The sequence below is a fragment of the Serinus canaria genome, chromosome 3 (assembly GCF_022539315.1).
Source record: "Serinus canaria isolate serCan28SL12 chromosome 3, serCan2020, whole genome shotgun sequence".
Taxonomy (NCBI): domain Eukaryota; kingdom Metazoa; phylum Chordata; class Aves; order Passeriformes; family Fringillidae; genus Serinus; species Serinus canaria.
In genome coordinates, this window is record NC_066316.1 from 48,277,288 (window position 1) to 48,302,798 (window position 25,511).

The 25,511-nt window shown below is 35.5% G+C and overlaps 1 protein-coding gene across 3 annotated transcripts in view; it reads left to right on the top strand.

Moving 5' to 3' along the window:
* SHPRH (SNF2 histone linker PHD RING helicase) overlaps window positions 1-22,216 on the top strand; it is a 48,429-nt gene extending 26,213 nt beyond the window's left edge. For 2 of the 3 annotated variants that reach the window (XM_009092774.4, XM_050973005.1), the window contains exons 15-30: window positions 795-883; window positions 2,663-2,752; window positions 3,332-3,439; window positions 3,925-4,067; window positions 6,910-7,083; window positions 7,396-7,458; window positions 8,501-8,726; window positions 9,605-9,748; window positions 11,057-11,158; window positions 11,993-12,064; window positions 13,770-13,958; window positions 17,439-17,531; window positions 18,074-18,160; window positions 18,607-18,785; window positions 20,183-20,263; window positions 21,466-22,216. In XM_009092774.4, the coding sequence (XP_009091022.3) occupies window positions 795-883; window positions 2,663-2,752; window positions 3,332-3,439; window positions 3,925-4,067; window positions 6,910-7,083; window positions 7,396-7,458; window positions 8,501-8,726; window positions 9,605-9,748; window positions 11,057-11,158; window positions 11,993-12,064; window positions 13,770-13,958; window positions 17,439-17,531; window positions 18,074-18,160; window positions 18,607-18,785; window positions 20,183-20,263; window positions 21,466-21,562 (1,937 nt within the window). In that variant the 3' untranslated portion in view covers window positions 21,563-22,216. The remainder of the gene's footprint in view (window positions 1-794; window positions 884-2,662; window positions 2,753-3,331; window positions 3,440-3,924; window positions 4,068-6,909; window positions 7,084-7,395; window positions 7,459-8,500; window positions 8,727-9,604; window positions 9,749-11,056; window positions 11,159-11,992; window positions 12,065-13,769; window positions 13,959-17,438; window positions 17,532-18,073; window positions 18,161-18,606; window positions 18,786-20,182; window positions 20,264-21,465) is intronic. The other variant, XM_050973006.1, reaches the window with a different exon arrangement.
* Window positions 22,217-25,511: the final 3,295 nt, after the last annotated feature.

A 25,511-nucleotide genomic window follows, 5' to 3' on the forward strand; every position in this document is an offset into this window, starting at 1 on the left:
GGACTACACCCTTACAAATGCAACTCTTTCAATGTAAGAAGCAGCAAATCTTGTTGACGTAGAATTGTTACACTTCCACATAGATAGGATGATGTTTTTTGTTTTACTTTCTTATCTGTCTTTATGCATTTCTTTTCTCTGTGCTTCTCCATGTTTTAAGAGTCTCTAAGATTATTACTGGCTAAGTAAATTTCCATCAGTTGAGAAAAGCAAATTAAGATGGATTTATTTTTTCACTGCTTTTCCATAAACAACTTCAATTTTGTATTTCTTTTTAATTGATACAAGCTATTTTCTGAGGAGTAATTGTGATTCTGGCAGCTTACATCAGTAGTTATGCTCCCTGCATGTACCTAATCATTTCTGCATTTCTGAAGTATGACACAACTTTCATGATTTTGACTGTGAGAGTGAATAATTTGCAGTGCAAATTTAGCAATGCATCACTGCAGTGAGTTGTAGATGATTTTTTTAAGCACAACATGAGATTTTTTTTATTAATGCAACTATGAATACGTATTTAAAGATTAAGAGGTTTACAGATCCTACAGTCACAAAAGATTTAATTTGAATACCGCATTAGTCTTTGTAGAATATCATATTCTGTCTTTTACCAATTTTTGGGTGAAAGGAGTGACTAGGAAAGAATTGCTTGAAGACAGGCACTTAATATAGAGACTCTCTGAGAACATCTTAGTATGTTACAAGTAATGTAACACTTGTAAGGTCATAGCTGTTTGTATATTTAAAAACTAACACAATGTGTCTGTTTTTGCTACTCTTTTTTAATTCAGGAGAATATGAGTTGGCTGCGGAACTGTACAGAGAAGTACTAAGATCATCTGAAGAGCACAAAGAAAAGCTCAAAACAGATTCCTTGCAAGTGAGTGAGCATTGAAATGTAAAGAGACATAGTTAAGAACTGGAATGCTTTAGATTTAATTTAACAGGTCAGTCTTCTCTTCATTCCAGTGGTGTGCTGAATTACTCTTTCAGCCTGCAGTAATGATAACAATCTTTTGATCACAATCTTTAGATAGGAATCTATCCCATGACCTTCATGTTTCCTTTTTTTTTTTTTTTTTTTTTACAAAAAAAGCCCTAGTCTGTTTGTAAAAAACCTGCTTGTGGGTTTTCTTGATGTCCCTGGAGCAGTGTATGATCTCCACCTGCTGTTCTGCTGTACAGTTAACAAGCTGAATTCCTAGTCATGTGACTGTGATTGCTCACATTAAGTCTTACATTGCATCCTGCAATTACAGAAGGCAGGGTTTGCACTGAGAGTGATATTAATGTGCCAAATGATAGAGAATAATAAAATATTTACACTGAAGAAGATAAAAGGGCATCAAAGCATGGAAAATAATTGAAGTGCCTTTTCTCTTTGGGTATTTGACTTCATGCCTTTTGAATACTGTTTAAAAATAGGAATATGTTTTCCAGATAAAAAAAGTCATGGTTCTCTAAGTAACATATTTATAGTTCTTCAAGGACTATCAGTTCTTAATTGACCAAAATTTTCTTCAGCATAATAAGTGATTTAAAATGTTAGTGACACATAGATAAGTGATCAGTTGTCTCTTTCTTTACTTGCTTCTATGAGCAAATTATTGTTTGATTGTATGCATTGTGTTGATTGTAGTGTGGTCACCTGATATCTCTGTTGTGCTTCTTTGATTCCTCCATTTCCTTTGTGACTTCCTGGTGACTTTTTTGGCCCAGCATAGAGGTGTTAGCATAAACTTGTTAAGCTGTACATAGGTTGTTCATTAAATTGTTCTACTGGATTGTACAATCCAATTAAGTTTTTTTCCCCTTTGAAGTATATGCTGACTAATGTTGCCTTAGTGTAATAAAATTTTATTTCTGCTAAGGCTTCTTAGTTGTGTAGGATTAGCTCTTTGGGATAATGGCAAATCACTGCTGGCCAGTCCTCTTGAGTGACTGAAATAGTAATAGGGCAGAGGTGAAGAAAATCCAGATGTGAGAAGGGCACAAGTTTATGATAGTGGAGGTTATTACTATGAGTTGGTGGGAGCTGTGCAGGAAGCATAATATTATTGGTCTGGCTTGAGGAGCAAAGAGTGAAGCCAGAGAAGAGGAGCAGAGTTTCCTTATATTAATAATCAAATTTATTTCCCCCAAAAGTATACCAAAAGGTCATGTGTTTTTCAATATCTTTTATTTCAGAGAAATGAAAAATATGAAAAATTATTATAACTCTTGATATCTGGTCTTTTCCTTGCACTTTATTTTGCTTTGGATAGGCTAAATTAATTGTTTCCTCTAAATATTCCAAAAGACACCAAAGTAAGTGCTCTGAGATAATTTGTTTTTCATAATAGTCAAGGGCTGTTTTAATTAGGAGGGTGAGTATGGCATAGGATCTGATGACCTGGTAGCACTCTTGCCTGCTGATTTTCTTTGAGATATTAAAGAAGGTCTTAATATTTCATTTTCTGTCAGTTCCTATCTCAGTAAAATGTGGAAAGGAATCTTTCTTTTCTTTAAAAGATGCTTCCAGATTAGCAAAGAAAGACAAAACTGATTTTAAATTCATGCTAATTTCTTGCTGTAAGCTTTCATTGCTCTTCAGGTCTTTCCTGTCACGGATGTTCCAATGGATTTTTTTATGATTGCTCTTGACTTTGTGTATATTTAGAGACTTCATTCTACACATAATTTGATGGAATTGCTGGCAAAGCACCCAGGAATTCCCCCAACTTTGCGTGATAGCCGACTTGCAGAAGAGGTAAACATCTTTCATTTTTACATAAATATTGTAGAGCACGTTTTTATTTTTTGTCCCCTCAGCATTTTCTCTAACAAAAGAAACAGTTCTTTTCATTTCAAAAGAAATAGCTTTTTTGAGTTAACTACATACATAAGCCTTTCTTGTTATTTTATGAGTAAGTTTTATATTATGAGTATATTTTATGAGTAAGTTCAATTGTACTGTTCTCAGACTGTTCTGGGATCTTTTTATTGTTTGCTTATTCAACATGGATAAGTAGAAATACTGAGTTATATTCCAGTTCCCTTTTGTAATACTTTGTATTCCTATTGTGTTGTTTTGGCTTACCCAAAAGCAAAGTTACACAGTTAGCATCTTTATAGTGATTTGTCTTCTCACATGTTTTTTGTGGCTTACTAATAATTGCTGGATTCTAGAGGAAAAAAAAAAATTGCTAAATATTGCTTACAAATGAAGGTGGGTAGCACATAGATAGGTAACCACTTGAAAGTCCTATGGTAGTTGGGGAGGTTTTACATTTGCAGTATTCCTCACAGATATGATTTTTGCATAGTTTAAGCTCTTATTTCCATCCAGGCAGAACAACTCCGACAGCATTATATGAGTAAATCCAACGCAGAAGTTGCAGAAGCCCATCAGGCCTTACAGCCAGTTCTTCAAACCATTCGGGAACTTCAGAGAAAGGCAGGTACCTCTTAAATGTTTTGTCTCTGACTTTCGGCATTTTTAAAGAATATTTTTTCATCTTTTTTGTCCAGAACTCTAGCTGTTTATCTTTTTTCCCCTGGTAAAATTACAAGGTCACTTCAGTGTTACTGTCTTAATTTCACAGTGAACTTTGCTTTCTCTGATTAAATGATCTCTATCTCCTTTTGAGAGAGAGATAAGGAAGAAACTTTGAGATCAAAGTATCTCTGTGTGACTGTTCTGTATAGAAAGCCTTGATGAATCCGATTCTACTGAAGGAATATACAGGTGTGGAGAATGTAGACAGTTTCTTAGTCATGATTATACATGTCAACGGAAGACGGGATATTTTTTAATCACACTCTCATCCTCCACTTTTCATGGAATTAGCCAGTCTGTGTTTGACTGTGGCCTAAAGATCAATATATGCAGCTTGGTTTTCTGTTGAAAGTTCAAGGATAATTCTCTCGTTTTTTATACAGATACATTCAGGTTCTCCTTGGTGGTTGGATGTCATCCAGACAGCAATACAATATGCCATCGATGAGGAGCTTGTTCAACGTGTGCAAAACGAAATAACCTGCAACTACAAACAGGAGACAAGTAAACTCTCTATGGCTGAGAAGTAAGAGAATAAATGAAACAGGCTGTTAAATACAGATAAATCTACTCAGGTCTTCTTACTAGTTTGTGCTAGCTATTGCAATTAGATAGAACACATTTTTTTTTCAGAGCATCTGGACTGCAATTACGTTTCAAAACCGGTCCCTGAAAAAACCACAACTAGATAGAAAACTTGGAAAGAAAAGCAGGAAAATTACTGTTTTCACTTAGACAAGCATTCTTAGGAATGTTCTTCTGTATTATCTACAGTGGTTTTATAGTCTTCTATACTCATGAAACTGCTGAGTAAGAAGAATTCAAAGTTTAGTACATTAAAATTGAGTAACCTGTGAAAGAAATTGGCTTGCTTAAATGGAAAGTAGACAGACAATATCAGAAAATCCTTGTGTAACACCATAAAATAGCATCACTCTTTTTCTGAGCAAAGAATTTGAAGCTGGTTTCATGTTCAAGACAACAGTATACCATTTCTTTTTGGGTTCAGTTACAGAGTTACGAATTCGGAAGGGACATTCAGAGGTTGCTTAAAGCACCCCCCCATCTTAAGATCCAGACCCATGCTTGTTCAATCCAGTAAAGCTGCCCAGTGATTTGACCTGTTAAGTATCTCCAAGGAGGGAGATTCAATAGTCTCTGTGTGAAGCCTGTTCCAGTATTTGGCCCACTTGGTGGAAAAAAAAGACATTAAAATTACTTTGCCTAGTTAATATTTCCTGTGTTGCATCTTATGTACACTGTCTCTTGTTCTTTTGCCTGGCGCCTTTGACAAAAGTTTGACTCAATCTTCTCTGCATGTTCCAGTTAGATATAGAAAGCAATAAGGTCTCCCCTTAATTTTAGGATTGAATAGACCCTTTTCTCCTAACCCCCTCTTGTACATTCTGGATAAAGGTCTGTAAGTTCATCACAGAAAAGGGAGACATAGGAAGGACAGTGCTCTGGTGGTCTAATTCAGGCAATTTTCTCAGATACATGAACTTACGCTTCTAATACAATCTTTCTGAATCTTGTTTTAGTCAAATACATTTTTATTATATTTATGAAATATATAAATATATGTATGTACATCTGTGTACTAATTTATAAAATGTGTGTATAAATTTAAATACTTAAGGTACACATATTCTAATTCCATGTGTAAAGATGTATTCTCCACTCTGACTATTCTGCCATCATGATTCCAAAAGGTTGAAATTTCTTGATGGAACTAAATGTATTTTTTGTTTTCAGTACTTAACATAATTATATTGGATAATCTAAAGACACAAAACTTAACCTCTTTTTTCTTCAGCACAAGAGCTAATGGGCACAAACTGAAACATAAGATGTTCCCTCTGAACATCAGGGAATGCTTTTTTACTGTGAGGGTGACTGAGCACTGGAACAGGTAGCCCAGAGACATTGGGGGGTGTCCATACTTGAAATACTCAAAAGTTATCTGGGAATGGTCTTGGGCAACTAGCTTTAGGTGACCCTGCTTGAGGAGAGCATTTGAGCAAGACAGCACCCGAGGCCCCTTCCAACCTCAGCCGGTTTGTGAGTCTGGATATGAACATGTCATGGTTCTTTGAGAATGATAGCATCACATTCTGCTATCATCACATATTTATTCAAAATAAATATGAGGAAAGGATTGTTTGCATGTTCATGCAAAAGTTCTACGCCTATCCATCCATCTGTATGTTAGGTTGTGTCACACTGATTTTTTTTTGCCTTGATTGAAAAGAGATATTTAGAAAGTATTTCTAAATTGCTGGTTACAGATTGTATAACTTTGGAAAAGCTATCTGTGACTTTCTTCTATAACACAGGGATAAAACTTACATCCTTTTCAATTTATTTTAGCATATGAGATAAAACTTAAAAAAAAAAGTATTGTATCAAGTTCTACTGGTCAATGGTGGAAGCAATAAGTACTCTGAATTGAGTACTGGATGTGATTAATCCATGGTATAGTGAGGGAGATTTTTACAAAGCTGGTATTATTAGGCAATTGATGATATTAACAGCAGACTTGTGGTTGCATTTTATATTTATTTTCGGACTACCTGGTTAGGCAAACTTTGTCTATGTTATTTTAAAATGCATATTACTGAAGTAGGTTATATTGAGTGCCAAGTTTTAGTGGTGCTAAACCTGTGCTTTGCTCTCTGCACTGTACAAAATGTATGTTTTGGATCAAACTTTCCATATTGCATAGAACCACAGTCTTTTACATCAATGTCAGACCTTGTAGTAATTATACACTTCCTTTCAGCAAGAGACTTCTGCTCTCAGGAAAAACACAATGTGGAAAGTGCTTAACTTGTGTTTGTGTTCATTAGTGCAACACCCCTCCAATCACAAAAGACAGCTAGGTAGCTAGGTTTTAGGAGAATAGTTTACTGTTATGTCCATTTAATAAATTTAACTTTGAAAGCTAACTTGCTGAATGAAGTGTATTTATGTGATGTGTGCATGTGTCTGTTGTGAATTGCACAGGTGTGTTGAAAATCATTTTGTTGGCCAGCAGACACAAATAAGACTGTATGTGCAATGGTTTCCATTTAGTAGATCTGCATTGTGGGCCAGAATGTTGCAGGTTGGTGTTCACTACTAGTATTTGGCCACACTTCTCAAGTCTTGAAAAGTCTTTCTAAAGATACCAGACATCAGCTCTGGGGATACACTGGAGTGATTTCTGACAGCATTGCATGTAGTAGGAATAAGCATTTGCTTGTGGTACCATCTTTGTATGTTGTCCGAGATTGCTATTTAGCTACTTCTCTTCTACTTTAAAATACTGAATCAAGTTTGGATTTTGTGTCTTGGTGTACAGTAATTTCTCTTTTTCTTTAAATCAGATTCCGTGACTGCAGAGGCCTTCAATACCTACTCACAACCCAGCTGGATGAAGTGAAGAAATTCCAGAAGATTGTAAGAGAAGCAGTGAAAAACTTAGAAGGGCCTCCATCTAAGCAGGTTATTGAGGCTGCCACTATCTGCCATTTGCGACCTGTTAGACTGCCACTTAACAAGTAGGTCTTGAAAACTGAAAATATACCTTAAATGTGTATTACTCAATTTTCCTTTATTTGAAATAGCATAAAGCCTTTATTGTGTACTCAGGAGCTGTATGCACACAGGTATCACAGATCTATTTGTTAGAATCATAACCTTTGGTTTTATTTTTATAAAATCTTCTAGTGTCAGCTATATTAGTGTACATATGACTGTTGTTTTGTTCTTTTTTAAGAGTTTTGTGTAGTTTTTTGTGTTGGAATAGGGGTTTATGGTAATGTGGTTTCCAAAATTTTGAGTGCATCTATTTTCAATTTTCTGTGTTGCAGCTGTGTCTTTTGTAAGGCTGATGAATTGTTCACAGAATACGAGTCAAAGCTCTTTATGCACAGGTAAGTTCATAACTTCATAAATTTCTCACTCTTAGAAATAGTGAAAGTTGGATTGGTTTATGTTGTCTGAAATAAGTTTATGACCCAATGACAGAGACTTCTTGCTGATGGCTTTGACAGTAGTTCTGTTAGGTTTAATTTTCTATGTAAATTTCATTTGAGGAAATGGTGTCCAAGGAATGAATACATGCCACTTTCTCTCAAGCCGCTACAATATGACCGTACATCAGAAATGAAGTGATGGCATGTTCAGAAAGCATGTGTAAAAATACAAGTATGCTAATTTAACACATACTCCTATTTGTGCAAATATTTACTTGCAGTCCAGCTGCAAGTGGTATAATACCACCCTCATTCAGTGTTACAATGAGAGATCTCAGACAGGATGAAGCTGAAAGAAGGGTGACACCAGCACAGGGTGTCAGAGAAGTGCGCATAGTGGGCGGTACTGAAAGACAGATTACAGCTCTCTGCATGCTTTCTTTTGGACTTCTCTCTCTCATATCCCTCACAATGTCAAAATTGGATTGAAAAGTCTTAAGGTTACTGAGAAAACATTTCAAGAGGTCTTTACTAGTGGGAGTTCTGTTGCTTCATGACTGCTGGAATCAGGAAGAATGAATTATTTTAAAATTAGCATAATTTGTCAAGGAGAGAACTGGGAAGTTGCACTGTTCTTTCACAGTGCAATATACAACAAATTTTGCATCCGAGTCTAACTAATTCTTGCTTATACAAAAAGTCAGAATTGAATTTTTTTAATGAATATGACATTAATAACTACTGAAAGATGATTTTGATGTGTAAGCCTTTACAAAAGCTATAGATGACTTGGGGCTGACAGAATGGCCTGAGGATTGGTACCAAGGTCACTGTGTTCAAAGTAAGCTTTTAATTAAGTAATAAAACAGCTGTTTATATTTCCTTGGTTTGCATTATCGTTTAATCATATATAAGAAGGCTGAAATAGATGATGAATAAGTACAGATGGATGTGGAAGTACAAAATCAGTGCTAAGTGCTGTGCTTGGTTTGTTTTGAAGTGTTAAAGGCCAAATGGCAATATTCGAGGAGATGATAGAAGACCAAGAAGGGCTTGTCGATGACCGTTTGCCCACCACAAGCAGAGGGCTCTGGGCAACCAGTGAAACTGAGCGTGCTTTGAAAGCTCTTCTTTCCTTTGCCAAAGCTCACCGAATGGATGCTAGGGTAACCGAAGAAGGGAGCGTATTCCTGGAGCTCTTTGAAGCATGGAAAAAGGAATATAAGGTACAGTAAATTACATGGTGATCAAACACTTGTGTGGTCCATTTAATTTATTATAAACAAATTGCAGCTGAATATTAGCACATCTAAGTCGTATTCCTGAAATTAGGGTTTTCCTACCAACCTTTTCCACAGTGCTTATTACAGGATTTGATTTTAAATGATTTATATGTGAGCTAATAGTTTCTAAAAGCTATACTGGCTACTAATCAAATTGCTGAGCAATGTAATTGCATCTATTAAGACAGTAGAAAGATATAATTAAATGTGTTCATCTGTTTATTTGAATCAGAATGTAACAAGTCTCAGCAAATCCAACAATGGTCCATTCTGTAATTCAGGTTACCTTTAGTCTTGTGAAGAAGGAGCACAGTTTTTTAATGTGCCTTTATGTTAGGAAACAAAAGATGGGCCTAAAATACCAATGAGATTGAAGACAGTGTTATGATTCCGTCTGTTGTGACTTGGAAATACTGATTCAGTGGTCTGTACTACTCCAATATACACTGAGCTACAGGAATGGTACTCTGTGAAATAACTACTATTTTTTTTTATTCAGCAGGGTGTGTTTTTTTTTGTTTTACAAGGCATTTTGTTTCTGAATTTTTAGTAGCATTAATTATTGTAACACTAATTGTTGTAGAAGAAACGAGTGACAGCTATTTCTAGTTATTTATCCAGAGAGGCTGGAGAAGAGAGCAGGCAAATGGTCTATACTGCTTGTTTTCCATTATAATTAGTTGTTATGGTTGAATGCTGTAAAGAAGTATTATCTCTTCCTCCAAAAAGATTCTCACATTTCATTTTACATTGTACAGCAGAGTCATGTAAGTGTAACTCAATTCATTTCTGCTGTTCACTCGTTTGGGGTTTTCTTACAGTTACTTCATGAGTATTGGATGGTCCTTAGGGATCACGTGTCTGCTATCGATGAACTGGCCATGGCAACAGAGCGACTGAGAGTGCGTCACCCTGATGAGCCAAAACCAAATCCACCAGTGCTCCACATTATAGAACCACATGAGGTAGAGTAATGGGCAGGAAGGAATGGTTTCTTTTTGAAGGAACCTACCTCTTACAAAATTAAAATCCACATCTGGATCTATGTATAATGTCTATAATCTGTCTCTGTTTTCATGTCAGACAGGCTTGGTGGAGTATAGAATTTTTCTAGGTTGAGTACATGGGCCGTTTTGAGCTTGTAACTGTTACTCTGATATATTTTTGTTAGCCTCCTGACAGAGTGGCATGTTTCCAAGAGACTGCTGCCCTTTCAGGAGCAGCAACTTCCTTTCTCTACAATTGCCCAGTTTTCCAAGCTGGGTGGAAAATTAAGTTGACCTGATTCTTTACCCGTATTGATACTTTTCACAAATACCTATATAAAACAGAAATAAGCACATCAAAGAAAAATCCTTTATTCAGTGTTTTGAAATTTCTGAGCTACCCCTGACTCTGTTTATGATGGTAGAGAAAATGTTGGGTTGATTAAAGCTTTTAATTTAATTTTTTTTTTTTTTTGCACCAACAGAAGTGCATTTTCTGTATACACATTTTGTGCTTTTTTTCTGTGAGATTGAGTTAGATAAAATTGCTTCTTTCTATAAGGAAATATATTTCATATCTGTATTAAAACAATTTTTAAAAAGGAGCACTTTGCTTAACAAATGCCTAATAATGTTTTAAGATTTATGCATGTATATGCAGCCATAAAAGAAGCACCCATTTCTTTGGCCTTCATCCTTTAGGTGCCTGCCTCTTCTGTTGTATTAAACTTCTCCACTATCAGCTGTAATTAATCTAAAAAAAGGTCAGCTTGATGCTTCTGTCTTTGTATAGGGTAAATAAAAATTGCAAATTTCTAATTATAAAGAAAATCATTGTCTCATACAAATTGTTTTTGGAACCAACAATTAATTCTGGTATATATATATATATATATATACACACACATACACACAATTGTAAGAAAAGAGATGATAAATTGAAGAAACTTCAAAAGAAACTTCTAAAAATTTGGGTTATTTTAATTTTGTTTCTGTAAAGAAACGATAATGTAAATAAAACAATAAAAAGCAATTTTGTGTGCCTTCTGCGTCTCAGCCCATTCATCATGGCGTTGTGTTCATATTGGGTACAGGAAAGGAGTAGATATTCAATTTTTCCTGGGAAGAAGCACATCTTAAATTTCCAGCATGAGCTGGTTTTCTGTCTGTCGCCAGTAAATTACTCAGCTGAATTTCACAAAAAAAAAAAAAAATTAATTTAAGCCTTACTGTAAAACTTAACTTTTTTTCCCCCTTTTTAACATATATTTAATGTTGCTTTCATAGGTAGAGCAAAATCGAGTGAAACTTCTGAATGACAAGGCAGTTGCCAAATCACAGCTTCAAAAGAAATTAGGACAACTTCTGTACCTCACTAATCTGGAGAAAGTAAGATTAATGGTCCTTGATCTTTATCTAAGTGTTGTACTGTATTTACCTGTGGAAGGGAAGAAACCTACCATTATTTTTATTTAAAACTTCTATCTCAAAGAAATTGTATTTTCTGTGAAGATTGATTACATTTTGAAATTCAGTGCGCTGTTCTTTGTGTTACTGTGCACTCATAAAATTGTTTATTGCATTATATATTTTAGTAACTTGCTTTATTACATGCTCATTAAACGATAAAAATAGTTTTAGATGTGTAAAGTTTTCATTAAAACTAACTGGGTCTTATAAAATTATGTATGTCTCTGCATACCTTTGGTATTTTTCTAAGAGCTTACCTGAAACAGAAGGATAATCACTTCTGGAGTTTAAATAAGTGTTAAAAAAAAAAAAAAAAAAGGCAAAATAGACAACCTCCATGTATCCATGTATTACTTGTCATTTTAATCATAGTGTTTGAGTAAGTGCATTTATGTTAAAGTAAGCATAGTTAAGCAAAATTTAAGTGGTTTTGCAACCACGTGAAGTTGATAGAAAATATGTGGAGTTTCTTGTATTTTGCCAGGATTTTTCAGAGTTGTTATAGAGCTGCAGATGCCATCAGAAGGACTGCAGAATGACAAGTGCTCCTTTTGCTTACCATAAGTTACATGTTTTTTAATTCCTCAAGATAGACTTGAGTACATGGATATGTTTTTAATTTGCTCAGACAAATTAATTTAGTTGGTTTGATTTCGTTTCCTTTAAGGGCTTCATTATTCATTTTTTCTGGAAGCTTGTTTTAAATATAGAATAACAAAACACAAATCTTATATATTTTTTTCTAATTTATAGTCTCAGGATAAAACTACTGGAGGAGTTAATCCAGAACCATGTCCAATTTGTGCACGTCAACTGGGAAGACAGGTAAGATACTTATTCAGCAGGTTTTACTTCTAGATCATCTTTAGCTGGAGCTGAGCCAGTTGTGTGTCACATTGTCTTTATAAATGGATGTTGTATTGAAACAGGGGAAATGAGCTGTTTCTGTAAAGTAACAGCCAGCCTCTCCCCTGAAATAACATCTTTCTCAGATGCAAGCACCTCTACTTCTTTTAGCATTCAATATCTGCTTAAGCATTCCAAAAATGTGAGTTCATGATTGTTTTATAAATCTGAAGTTATGCTTTTGACAGAAAGATTTATTTCCCATTTATAAGCTAAAACAGAAAGAGGAAATAAGTAGTTCTTATTGGTAGTATTTTTTTCTTCTAAAGAAGAGGTTATTACACAGGCAAACAGTAGCAAAATCCAATAGAATAAATACTGGCAATGTGGATTTCTTTCCCTACTGAAGTGCAGGAGTTGAAATTCAAGTGAGACTTAAATCTCTATCATAAAGTTCAAAGCCATAGTTTAAACTTGACTTACCGTGCATTAGGGAAAAACATAAAAGGACTCGTTATGGTAAAACTAAATTGTCTCTTCCTTTTAGGGTGGCTATATTGAGGAGGTTTAGCTTCTCTTTTCATTATAGACATGTGTAAGCATGAACTGCAGTCCTGTTATGTTTCCAAAATCCCTTCTGTATTCTTCTTCCAAGGGTAATACAGGTTTTTACAGAGGGCAGCTGTTAGTCCTGTTAACTGCCATTATTCTTTATCTCAGAGCTGGAAGAGATCGCTGAAAGTGAAAATAATCTTTTAACTTTCTGTATCCTTTCTTAACAGCAAGACTGCTTCTTTACATTATAGCAGCTTTCATGTTGCAGAGAACTTTTTAAATACTTCTCATTCTGTTTCTGCACAGTTGAAAAAACCTCACAAAGCCTAAAAGACCTGCTTCATAATCAGTGGTTAGTCAATCCCTTTGCTACAATCCCTTTTCTCATGAAAACTTCTAGTTTTTCCTCTTGGAATGGCCTAAAGAACAGGCTGGTACAGCAAAAGATACTATTTTGAATGTCAAAACTACTTGTCTACAAATTGCTTCTCTATTATGGAAGGCTCCAGCTGACATGTAGATGCTATAGGCTCACAAGGGGAGAACAGCTTCTGCAATGCAATCCAGTTTCACATACATTCTGTAAAAAAGAGATTGAGACACTGTATAAAATCTTTCTTTGTAAGTCCAAAGATGCTGCCTTGGACTTACCAGCAGGGAAAAATTAAAGCATTTTTTCTATCATTAAATAATATGACCAATCTAGTATGAATGCACAGACAAAGAATTGTAGAGAAGGAAAATAAAAACATTTTTGTAATTTTTGAAAAAGTATGTAAATACTTAATTTGTGTTTACATAGAAGCATTAAGAATCATCTTTCATAGAAATGGAAGATTGTAATGTCTTTCCTGAAGTTCAAAACTGAGAAAATGCACAATGAACAATAAATTCAGAGACTTCCTTTAGATCATGAATGTCTCTTATGCTGGAAGACTTTAAAATTCAGGCTTTTTAGCAACTGTATTGCAACAATTGTAAAATTCTTCTTTAATCTTATGAATATAATGAAAATCATGTAATTTTGCTAATAAAATATAGTTTATCATAAATTGGTACACTGTTTTTCTTTTGCACTGGCCTAAAACTGAAACTCTGTTGTGTTTGGGTTTTGTTGTTTCCTGCACAGTGGGCAGTGCTGACGTGTGGACACTGTTTCTGTAATGAGTGCATAGCAATCATCATCCAGCAGTACAGCGTTGGCACCCGCCGCAGCTCAATTAAATGTGCCATTTGCAGGCAGACAACATCTCATAAAGAAATATCTTATGTCTTCACTGCAGAAGCTGCAAATCAGGAGGATGATATTCCTGTAAAGGTGAGTTGTTTATGCAGGAGCTCTGTGGCCCAAACTTTCAGCAGTGCATATTTGTTGTGTTTTGTAGCAGCCTGCATTTAGGTGGACAAGTGTACTATAAAGTTTTATAAATAGTTTGTCCTAATGACAAAACCTCTAGGCACAAACATGTAGGAATTCAGTCCTGATTGCAGTGTTGCATCTGCTTTTTTTACTAAAGGAGGGTTTTCATGGGGTTGAAGAGGCAGCATCTCCACGAGTCTTTAGCAATACTGACATATATGTAGTGCATAGGTATGTGTTAGCACTGCATGAATGTCTTGTAGAATTGTCTTGTAGAAACCAAAAACTTGTGTTTGGTGCAGTTGTGGGAAAAATAGAGGACTCTGGGCTAAAATGCAAAGGTAAAATACATTGATGTAGATTATTATTTGATATAGATTATACTGCTATCTTTTATTAAAATATTATTATGATAGAGGTGGATTAAAATACGATTGAAATGGTTTTCATAATATTAATCTGATTAGTGTAGTTAAAAATAATAACTAGTTGTCCTGACAGACTTCCATGATATCTGTGCAAGTCTCCTTGAACAATTTTTAGGGCTGCTACCCTGTATTGGAGACTATGCTACCACATTCGCAATAGTTATTTCATCCTCCCTGGACAAATGGAATTCTATTTTATAAGCAGATGATTCCTAACTTGAACTATTAAAGTAGTTGACAGTATGTGGCACCAGGGGGAGTAAATAGGCTGTATTTTTCAAGTGCTACTTCTTAGAGCACAACTTCATGCAGGGATTTTTACATATTACTTCCATATACAGTTTAGAGATATCAGCCAGTTTCTAACAAAATTTCAAATATTTTTCTTAAATTACATTAAAAGGTAACCGAAGTAACCAAATTTCATAAATAAGAGACACTGAAAGAATATGTCATCTCCTATCCTGTGTAAAGAGTTGTAGCGTTTTCTTGAACTATTTCTGCATCATTTTGAACAAAGCAAAAATAAACCAAAAATATGAATTCTGTGTAAATTTGCTTGAGCAAATCTCATTCTTAGTTAATGAAAAATTAAAAATTTACACTGTAGCTTCACTGTATTTACTACCTAAACAAGCAACATTGTTAAAAATTTCTACTTTATATTCCTTTAAAGGACAGTTTACAAAGAATAACAAACTTACTATAGTTTCTATAGAATACTGATATTAAGATCAGTATCTTTCAGAACAGATATAAAAATAGCGTGATTTATTCAGTGTTCATATTTTAATCTGGTCTTTCTCAATCCCTCTTAAAGTATTCACTACCTCTCTCTTTCTAACTCTTCATTTTACTGACACTAACCATTTTAAGGTAATGCCTTAGATGCAAAAGGACTACTGTAAATGGAAGCATTTTATACTGAGAGAGAGATTACTGGCATCCCTGCATGTTTTGGTTTCGTAAAAGCTTCCTCTGTCTGGTCAGTATTACAGTGGATGTTGCCAGCCCGTCATCTGAGACAGAAATTGTTTGTTAGAGGGTAGTTTTGGTTCTAATGTTAACTGTTCCATAATTAATTTGATCTAGCCAATTTCTTTATAAATAGTCATCTGAATATTTAACAAAATGACAGACTCATGGGTGTAGGGGTTATGCATAGGGTACCGTTTTTTAAGACAGACTGAAAAACAAGAGTTTTTCTGTCAGTTTCCTCTCTCCATAGAGGTCAAAATTGAGATCTTTGTGTGTGCTGTGAGCCAAAGTTTTAGTCACTTGTAAGTTCAATAAGTATAATATAATTTAACATGATGTAGGCAAAGGGATGAAGAACTTTATACAGTTATCTTGTTTATAAAATAGAGCAAAAAGACTGTGACCACTTTGAGCATTGTGCTGTTCTTTTCTGCACCATAGTTCCCCTTACTGATCTTGTTTGAAGTCACCTTTGTGACATCTGGGTCATGGCAATCTAAAAGGTGGAAAAATCAACAACAGTGGCTAAAGCCGCTATCTGTTATAGCAGGGAAAAATAGAACCTGTGCTGAGGTCTAAAAACAGTCTCGGAAGAAAAGACAACTAGAACATATTAGCCAGGATTGTCATCACTGAATCTGAGATTAATAGTATTGGAAAAGCCATAAATGATCCTGGAATTATGTAGGAAGTCCTAAAGGCTAGCCTCAGATCTCCTAACTGTAGGTGTTTATGATTAGCAGGCAGTAGCCTTAGGGCTGCAAATATGTCATCCTTTCAGACCTGCCAACATAAGCATTTCTAATTGTCCATCTGACTTTGCAAACAGTCAAATGGACAGTCAGTGTCTACCAGGTGCAACAGAAATGACGTGTAAGAAAGCTAGTTAATTTCTTTGTCTGTGACATTGCAGAGTTGGAATCACTGTGGAGGACCCTAGGTAATAAAATGGCACTGCTTACTGCAGCCTTTGGTAAAACAGTCTGCAGAAAGTCTTTTTCATGTTAGCTACCTAATGTGTGAGTGATTAAGCAGCCCAGCATTGGTTCCCAGCTTGTGCTGATACTGCTGACATCCTTCCAGCCAATTCTGCACACAGCATGACTTCAGTAAATTTGATCTGTCATTGTAGTGAGCCAACATAGTTAATTCAATGTTCAAAAGACAGGTGCAGACAGAAATAAAACAGTATTTGTCCTGCTGAATCTAGCACAGTTTGAAATGAGTATGTGTGTAGTAAGAAAGTAAAGGCTTCTTTAAAAAAGACATGAGGTAAAATTGCTGTAATAGAAAGTACATACTGAAGAAGATGGAAAAAAAATTGCATCTCATTGTATCCTCTTGCTGACCTAAGGAGAAAGAGAAGAGAACATAAATCAAAATGGACAAGATGGAGAATAAAGTATTGGATTCATTAAGCACTGAAATACGTCTGAATGCAGAATAGAAAGATGTTTTCATTGCAGCTCACCATCATTCAATAATTAATTATACTTACAATTTTCATACTGCTTTAAATATAATTAACAAGCTTCATAGTACTGAACGTAAGTTTGGTGTTGCCAGAATGAGAAACAAAAGCAGCATAAATAGCATTCAGGTAGGTTTTTTTCTTGGTCCATTTTCAAAAGGTGTGAAGGTAGGGAAATTTTAATGAGCATTTGAAAGATTCACTGAAGACTGTGCCACAAAGTTAAACTGCAGGAGGCCTAATGGACACATTTGGTGCCACTGCACTGCTTGAGCCATCTGTTTTGCCTCATGCAGAACTAGAGGGAGTGTGTGCATGTCACTTCATTCCTCCGTGTGCTGCTCATGCTGGTACATGCTGCTGATCCTAATGCAGTGTGTTGTGAGGGAGAAGTAAAAGCAGTTCAGTGCTACTTAACCTGCCCTTTCTCAAGGCTGATCATTGTTAACTTTGTGTAAGATGTGTAAGAGACCTAATATAACGTCATTTAATAAAGCAATGAATGTGGAAGAAGTTTTTTACTATCCTACTTTACTAATGCTCTTCTTTGACTTTTCAAAGGGAAGTCACTCCACCAAAGTGGAAGCTGTGGTCCGAACACTGAAGAAAATTCAATTTAAAGATCCAGGGGCTAAGTCCTTAGTTTTCTCAACGGTATTAATCACCATTTTCTGTCTTGTCTTTGCATGTGTCTTTGAGTTAAAAGCATTCATAATCTTTTCAGGAGCTAGTTTAGCTACCAAAATGTTGAATCACTCTGTACAACCACTTGATTGTTTTGAGGATTTGTAGGGCAAGTCTTTTAACTGGAACAAGAATAATGGTCATAGCAGATGTGAAAGCTTGTTTCTTTAAAGGGCAAACACTTAGATTTCTATGGAAGCAGTAGATATTCTAGATATTTTTAAATGTGTTGTCCAGATGTTTTTGATACATTGAAAACTGTTTTTGCAATGGCTACCAATCTCTTTTATTCAAGTTATCTTTCTAATTACCCGTCTTACTTAGTTTTATGAAAGATTCGGTTTCTAGCACACAATTTTTTTAAAAAGAATTGCAAATCCTAGCAGTTTGAAAAGTTTTTAAATCTACTCTTTGTTAGGGAAGCTAATTATTATTTTTTAGTTGTCATTGCTATTTGTAATGTTGAGTTACTTTTATTGTGTTGTGTGGTTTTGTTTTGTTTTTTTTTACAGTGGCAAGATGTCTTGGATATAATTTCAAAAGCTTTGTATGACAACAACATGGTTTTTTCTCAGATCAATGGAATTAGTAAATTTCAGGTACATAAAGGATATTTTTCTAAATTATTTTCAGTGGGAAAATCATGGTTCATAGAGGTTAATCTGATCCTTTTTACTTTGTTGCTTCATTTCAGAAACTAAAAAAGCAGCAAATTCATATGGCAGAAATTTTGATCTCCAACTTATTAATTCTAAAAACTATAATCTCAAAAAGTCCTAATTTAAAGCATTTGGAGATAAACAGTACATTTGCTCTTGAGAAAGATGTATTGGCATGGAAGTTAAGGATGTGACACAGTGATCCGTGTTGCAAGAAGCTCATGCCTTCCAGAAACTGTCACGTATCTGTTCTGGGATGACAGACCTGCAAAGATTGTTGATCTGGAGCCTGTATTAGCTGCCATAATTTATTGAAAATATAGTCTTGTCCCCCACATGCTGCATTGAGGAGCTTTTGTCACACTGCTGTGATGTTTGCCTTTTAGGAAAACCTGTCTGCATTTAAATATGATCCCAACATCAATATTTTGCTGCTGCCTCTTCACACTGGTTCCAATGGACTGAACATCATCGAAGCAACTCATGTTCTGCTCGTGGAGCCCATTCTGAATCCAGCACATGAGCTACAGGCTATTGGCAGAGTACATCGTATTGGCCAAACAAAGTAAGATTTACAGTTGTGTTCAAAGGTTTAGATATGGTCCAGAATAGAGCTGAAAAAACCTTGTTGAGCTGCTGCCCTATTTTATGTGTGCCACTGATGCCTTAGTTTTTAACTTTGGACTTCTGCTTGCAAAAATGTCCAGAAATGTCTTAGCTTTGCAGGTCCAAGCAACTCATCATTTATGTCATATATGGCTACATTCAGGCATGGCCTTTCTGAGTTTCCTTGAGAGCCTCTTTCTAACTGGTCATTCTTTTCTCCAGATTATGAGCTGCATAAATTGTTGGGGCTTATTTATTTCCTTGTTTTGGGGCTTTTTTTAGTTATTGGTTTTTTGGTTTTTTTTCCAAAAATAAAGTTATAGTACATTCTTGTTAGAATGTACTGATAAGTTTAAAAATCACAGTTCTGCCCTCACCCCTGTCTTTTTAAAGAAATTTATGAATTTGCATGTCTCTTGTTTGTTTCAGTGTTGTTGCTCTGACATAGGTAGTACTGAACACTTGAAAAAGGTTTGAGAAAGTTTGTCCTCAACTATGAGATGTATGTGTTTTTTCTAAGATCTTTTGACTTTATTAAAAAACATTTAAAGCCCAGTACATGGAGAAGAAAAATAGCTGCAGTCAATTTTGGAATAACAATAGTGTAGAATAATAGTGGGGGTTGTGTTCTGGAAATGAAAGCAAAGAGAGAGGAGGACATGAAGGACCATGTATGTGAAAAAATGTTTATGAAAAGGTGGATTTTTATGTGTGTTGGTAAAGATTTTTAGTTAAGTGTGAGGGCATAGAATTATAACTCTGAGGGAAATAGATTGCAGCAGCCCCCACTGCAATTCTACATGATGCTGTCATGAAAGGTGCAGCAAAAACCTCGCAATAAAACCACCAAGAATTCAATGTACTGACTTCTTTTAAAAAATTATTATATTTTGCTGTCTTAAAAAATAATACTATTTAAACTCTGGGTATTAGGTTTAATTTCCCATCACATTGAGCTCTTTTCTCTTGGAATAATTTGTGGCATTGAAGTATGAACATTGTATATAACCAGTGGGCAAAACTATTTTTTCATTGGGCTCTGGAGGAATGTTTCTAGTAAGGACACAGAAAGCAGAACTTTGGCCTGTATCTACATTAGGATTTTAGCTAATACAGCTTACATTCATTTAGTGTGTGATCAGTAAAGTGAAAGTGTGTTTACAGGGAAGCACTAAGCACTCTGAAATGTCAATGGAAGTTGCTAATAATTTCTAACATTTATTTCTTAAAAACCAGAGGCATATTTTCAATACTTTTAATAGAATTAGTATGAGACAAAATATAGTTATAAACTTTGGCAGTAACAGTAAAACTTCTCACTTATGGTTGCATTTTCTTTTTTATAAACACATACAGATCTACGATTGTTCATAGGTTCCTGATAAAAGCAACAATAGAAGAGAGAATGCAGACTATGCTGAAAACTGTAGATAGAAGGTATGTGTTGAATTTTTTTAAAATGTCATTATTGCACTGAAAATGAAAAGGTGGTTCTCCACCATACTTTTGTTATGGTTAGGAGTGGACATCTTATATATAAATTTCAACTGTTTTGATTGGCAAAACAGTTTTAGGACTTCAAAAGTTTTAACCTGATTCCAGCAACTTGCAGCTTAAGGTATTTTAATTCTCTGGAAAATATTTGGGTTATGTTTTGCGTATTTTATTTCATAAAAGCCCAAGTAATAAATTACATATTATGGTATGATTTATCTTTTCAGTTTACCTATGTTCATTGGTATACAAACATTGCAATTGATGGAGTAGCACTAAGCCTGCCACTAGAGCAACAATATTTTATAAACTCTAACACAGGATATGGGTTCTTTCTTCTGTTATTTTATATTTTTAATCCTACAAACCTCATCTGACGGTGCTGTGTCACACTTCTTGGTTTCACAGTCCATGCAAGCATTGCCCAGATGCTAAGTCATACATGAGGCTGGTGTGCAGACACAGAAGGCAGTTCTCACTGTGGTTTATCTTTCTAAAATCTATAAGCAGTGATGGATTGGACCAAAAATGCTATTTACATTCCTTATGCAGACAGTGTAAGAGGTTTGTACCTTTTAACTGGATGGTATACACATGACAAATATAGGAGGAGGCCTTAGTTTAAGGAAATTTTCCCTGTTACAAATCATGAAACTAAAAATTACATGCACATCTTTGGCTGTAGTTAGGGAAGATTGCAGTTTTAGCTCTTCAAGAATGATTTTATTCTCCTTATCTGTGAAGTAGCACTACTTTTGCACATAAAATTTGGATAAATGTACAGTGGTTGAATGATCCCATGGGGACTAATGTTTTCAAAGTGATATTAAACTTCATGCTTGGAAGCTCAAGGAAACCCGTTAATTATTAAGAGGTCGAGGTGGATTATCCCATGTTCTGCTGCCTTTGCAGTGTTTGGTGTTGACCACACTGGGGACAGTAGGTGGACTTTTCATCTTACTTAGAATGTGCAGGAGCAGTAGCTGATGAGTGTATGTGTTTACTGGACAGAAGTTGTGCTTTCCTGCTGAGCTGCAAAGCTGAGCAGGTGTTGACTCTGAACTGTGTGCTCTGTCTTCAGTGCACACAGCTCATTTCTTACACGGATTCTTTCTCTGATGCCCACATGCAATTTTTTCCCACAGCCACACGAGCTCTTCCATGAAACAGTCAGAAGCCTCAGTGTTGACAGTGGCAGATTTGGCTGACCTTTTTACAGAGGAAACTGAAGAACTTGAGTAAAAACATTGGTTTGACCTAATGAAATTGCAAAGTACCTGACCCAGTAAGCACCAGGATAAAATCCACTTGATCTGTTATTCCTGTAGACATCATCTAACACTTGTCCATAAGAGAGCAATCGGAAATTGAGAAGTCTTAATTTTTACTGATTTCTTCATTGGTGATGTTCATAGCAGCACACACTTCTGATGGCACTGGATAGAAGTTGCACTTTGCACATTATACAATTATGGATTTTTTTTTTTTTCCCAAAGAGAATTTGCGCTGGATGCTGAAACCAAGATCTTGGACCCTTGGTTGAGAGGATTTTTACCATCAGGCTTCATTGGCTATTAGCTCAGTCTGAGAACAAAACTTTGCAGGTGGTTGGGTGGGGAAGGGAAGCAAAAAAATACAAATCTAAATTTTTTTATTGTACAAAGAGTTGTTAGAAAGAATGACTGTAAATTAATATTCTTCTAGAAAAGGCTTGTTAGATTTAATGCAGAGTTATTAAATGTCTTATTGTTAACACTTCAAATTACAAATGTTTACTAATAGTTTGGATATTTGTATTAGGTCTTTAGATATTCATAAAGACTTTTGACAGTTAAATATTTCATTGTTAATGCTTACTCACGGCAAAAAGATGATAATTAAATTATGCTTTTTGTATGTGTGTTGGTCTGTTGATCAGTTAAAGACTTGAACTTACTGTACATTTTTTCACTTGAAGCTGTGACTAAGTTAGTGCTCTGTTTGAAAAAAAAAGAAAAGCATTTGCTACAGAATTTTCAAAACTTAATTGGTTACACTGCTGATCACTTCGTAATTATTTGGTGTCTCTGTGCATTGTCTCACCCTGATCTTTTCTCTAGTTCTTCCCCTTAAAGATGCAGCAATTTAAATATACAGAATACATGAAATTATGGTAGGCAGGCTAGTTATTAGGTGCCTAGTCTAAGTTAGAAAAAGTGTGGAGAGAAATGGAACTCTTGTGAAGCTTCACCTTTAGATATGCAAGAACACTCTACCCCATCTTTGTAGATAGTTTGGAAAAGAAATCTAGGCTAATTTTCTTTTTAAGGTAGGCACGATAAATTTTAAGCCTTTTGGCACTGGGTATGGATTTGCATTTATATAACATTAATTTCTGAAGGTATTACAAAAGCAAGCTCAGTTGTGCAGTTGGTGTTAACCCATTTGCCAGCAAGTGGGCAAATGTGTATGCATAAGCAACAGGCTACTTCCCTCAGTTTGCAGCAAGAGAAATGGTGGGGTCTTCTTTAGGTAAGATTGATCAAGCAGTTTACACAGAAACTGTGACATCTCCATCCTTGAACATACTGGGAACTCAATAACCCTAAGCAACCTGATCCACCTTCGAAGTTGGTCCTGCTATGTGTGGTGTGTTGGACCAGATGACCTCCATGGATCCCTTCCAGCCTAAATTATTTTACAGTGTACTGGAGATCATGCTGTACAGACACTCCAGGAACTCTGAGGACAGCAACATTCCAATTTCCTCATCAGCTTCAGATAATTTAGATATTATATGACACAATGTGACTGCACAAGAAGCTGCTATTCACTCTGAGAAATGATGTATCTGTGCTACAAACTGTGGAAGCACATAGTTTTTACATTCATAGCTCCCATTTTAATTAGCTAGACGTGGGAAGAATAGTTGTCAATGAATGTGAAGACAGAAAGGCAAACTGAAAAATGTCAGTTATGAGAGGTTTCCCAACCTCTTCATGTTTTTGGCTTGATGCCTTTTTCAGGGTTACCTAGAAACAGGCCAAATTTAAAAGGATAAAAAGTGGATGTATTTGATTAAGGGCCTTCAGGTACATTAAGGGCAGACAAAGCCTCCCCAAGGCTGGGGACGATGGTCATGAGTTTTCCAGACAGATACAAGTTTGGTCTACTTGCAAATCAGGGGGTTAATGCTCCAATTACAGCTTCAGGTAGTGAAGTCATATTCCCCCAATCCACACACCCCTAATTCACTTTTCTTTATACTTTTTGGGCCCGAGGCTGTAGGGTGTCCTTGAGTTTTAGGCCCGGAGGAACTGCTTTGTCTGACCAAAATGTGAAGACAGTAGTTAACACTTTCTATAGAGTTTAGAGTTATGCACTAATGTAGTACAGGATTTAAAAAATAGAAAGGCTAACATCTTAAGGCATCAGGCTTATTTATATAAATATTATGGTTTCATTGCTTATTTATAAATATGTGGCTTTTGAATTCCTAACCAAAAGCATAGCTTCTTATCAAGCACTGCATGCGTCTTTAGTCCTGGCTTACCTTGTTTTCTACCTATATAACAGCATAGAATGCCAGAAAATCTGGTTCTAGGTGCTCTCCTGACTGCCCTGGAGCAACAGCACCTAGAGCTCTGGATATATTACATTAAAATCTGGCATGAGTCGTGTTAAAGCACCTCTTGAAATTGGAGGGTTGAACCATCAGAGTATATAGTCAGTGTCAGTAGTAAAATGAATTCTTCAAGTTTTACATAATATCAAATACAGAGACCAAATTTAATACTTTTTCCATTTTTTGCAATATTTAGTATCTTTGACAAAGGTTTTTTTTCAGACATCTTAAGAGACCTCTCATGATTTTTTTTTTTCTTTTTTTTGCTGCTAAGGGTGTAGCTTGTACATCTGCAGTGCTTTTCTCTTATCAAAGCACAATAAGCTTGTTTTCATGGTACTGTCATGGTTTTGCTCTCTATCAAAACACTTTTGAAAGACAGTATCTTAGCTGAGAACAAAGTCTGCCCTATCCTAAGACTTCCAGTATACCCATAGAAATGGGATTTTCCACGGAAGACAGAAACTTACAAATACTGACTGCAGTGTTTGCTTAACATTTGTGTGGACCTACCAGAGGCATGTACCAGATTCTCATGTGTTCTCCTGCTAAAACATGTAAATATGATCCAGGTTAACAGTATTACTTACCCAGTGAAGCCAGTCCCTTGAAAAATGAGGCTTCACGAACTCTTTCCAAAGACCTCAGTGCTGACTTTTAATCTCTTTCATTTCCATAACAAAGAATGTTAAGAGGTTTTTTTAATTGTAGTTGGTGAGGATTTTGGAACAGGTTTTCTCACTGTACATAAAGTTCAGTGCCTTGTAGAACAGAGCTGTCATTTTGGTATCTGTAAAAGCTTGATGCAAATAGTGAACTTCCTTGAACCACGCAACATGATCATGTTGGAAACTGAGGTGTTAAACTTGTTTTGTTAAATTGAGCTCTGTGAGTGTCACTGTGGATCTTAAAGAGAATTTGTAAGTTAAGATTCTCCCTTGCTCTCTAAATCAGCCTGTGCCAGGAATAGGTTTACATCTTAACCTGTTAAGTAATTTTTAATATAGTAATGAAAGTCCAGGATATACGACAATTTTCTTTGTAGCATATTTCAGGTCAGGTACCACAGAAGAATATTTACCTCAGTCTTCTCTTGCATATTCAAGTTTCATGTTTAGAACTGGACAGAGTTGATGATGCTTTTTGTGAGACAGGCCTTCCAAACCACGTCTGCCAGTGTGTGCAGATGTATTAGAGTTATCTCCGAGTGGGATCCTACAGAGATAAAAAAAAATCATGTCTGGTTAAACCCATAATTAGACATAAATCCTCTTGTAAAATTCTGTCTGGACTCTAGCTGCAGATCAGCTAACAGCTCCCTACCTACCATTGTCTCTTCTGATACAAACAGTGCTGTCCTCTTTCCATCCATTTTGCAGTCTTTATGACTGCATTAGCTCTTTCAGGAGTCACAGATTTATTTGTTCAGTTGAAACTGTACTTCGGTTAATTTGAAAGGAAAAAGGTCTGTATTGGTCAATCTTGCATTGACTGGTGTAAGAAAAAATTAACCTTGAAATTTATTGCTCTCCCAAGGTAAGCAATCAGATGAGTTTCTAAGGAAAACCTAGAAATCTAGGGGTTGGT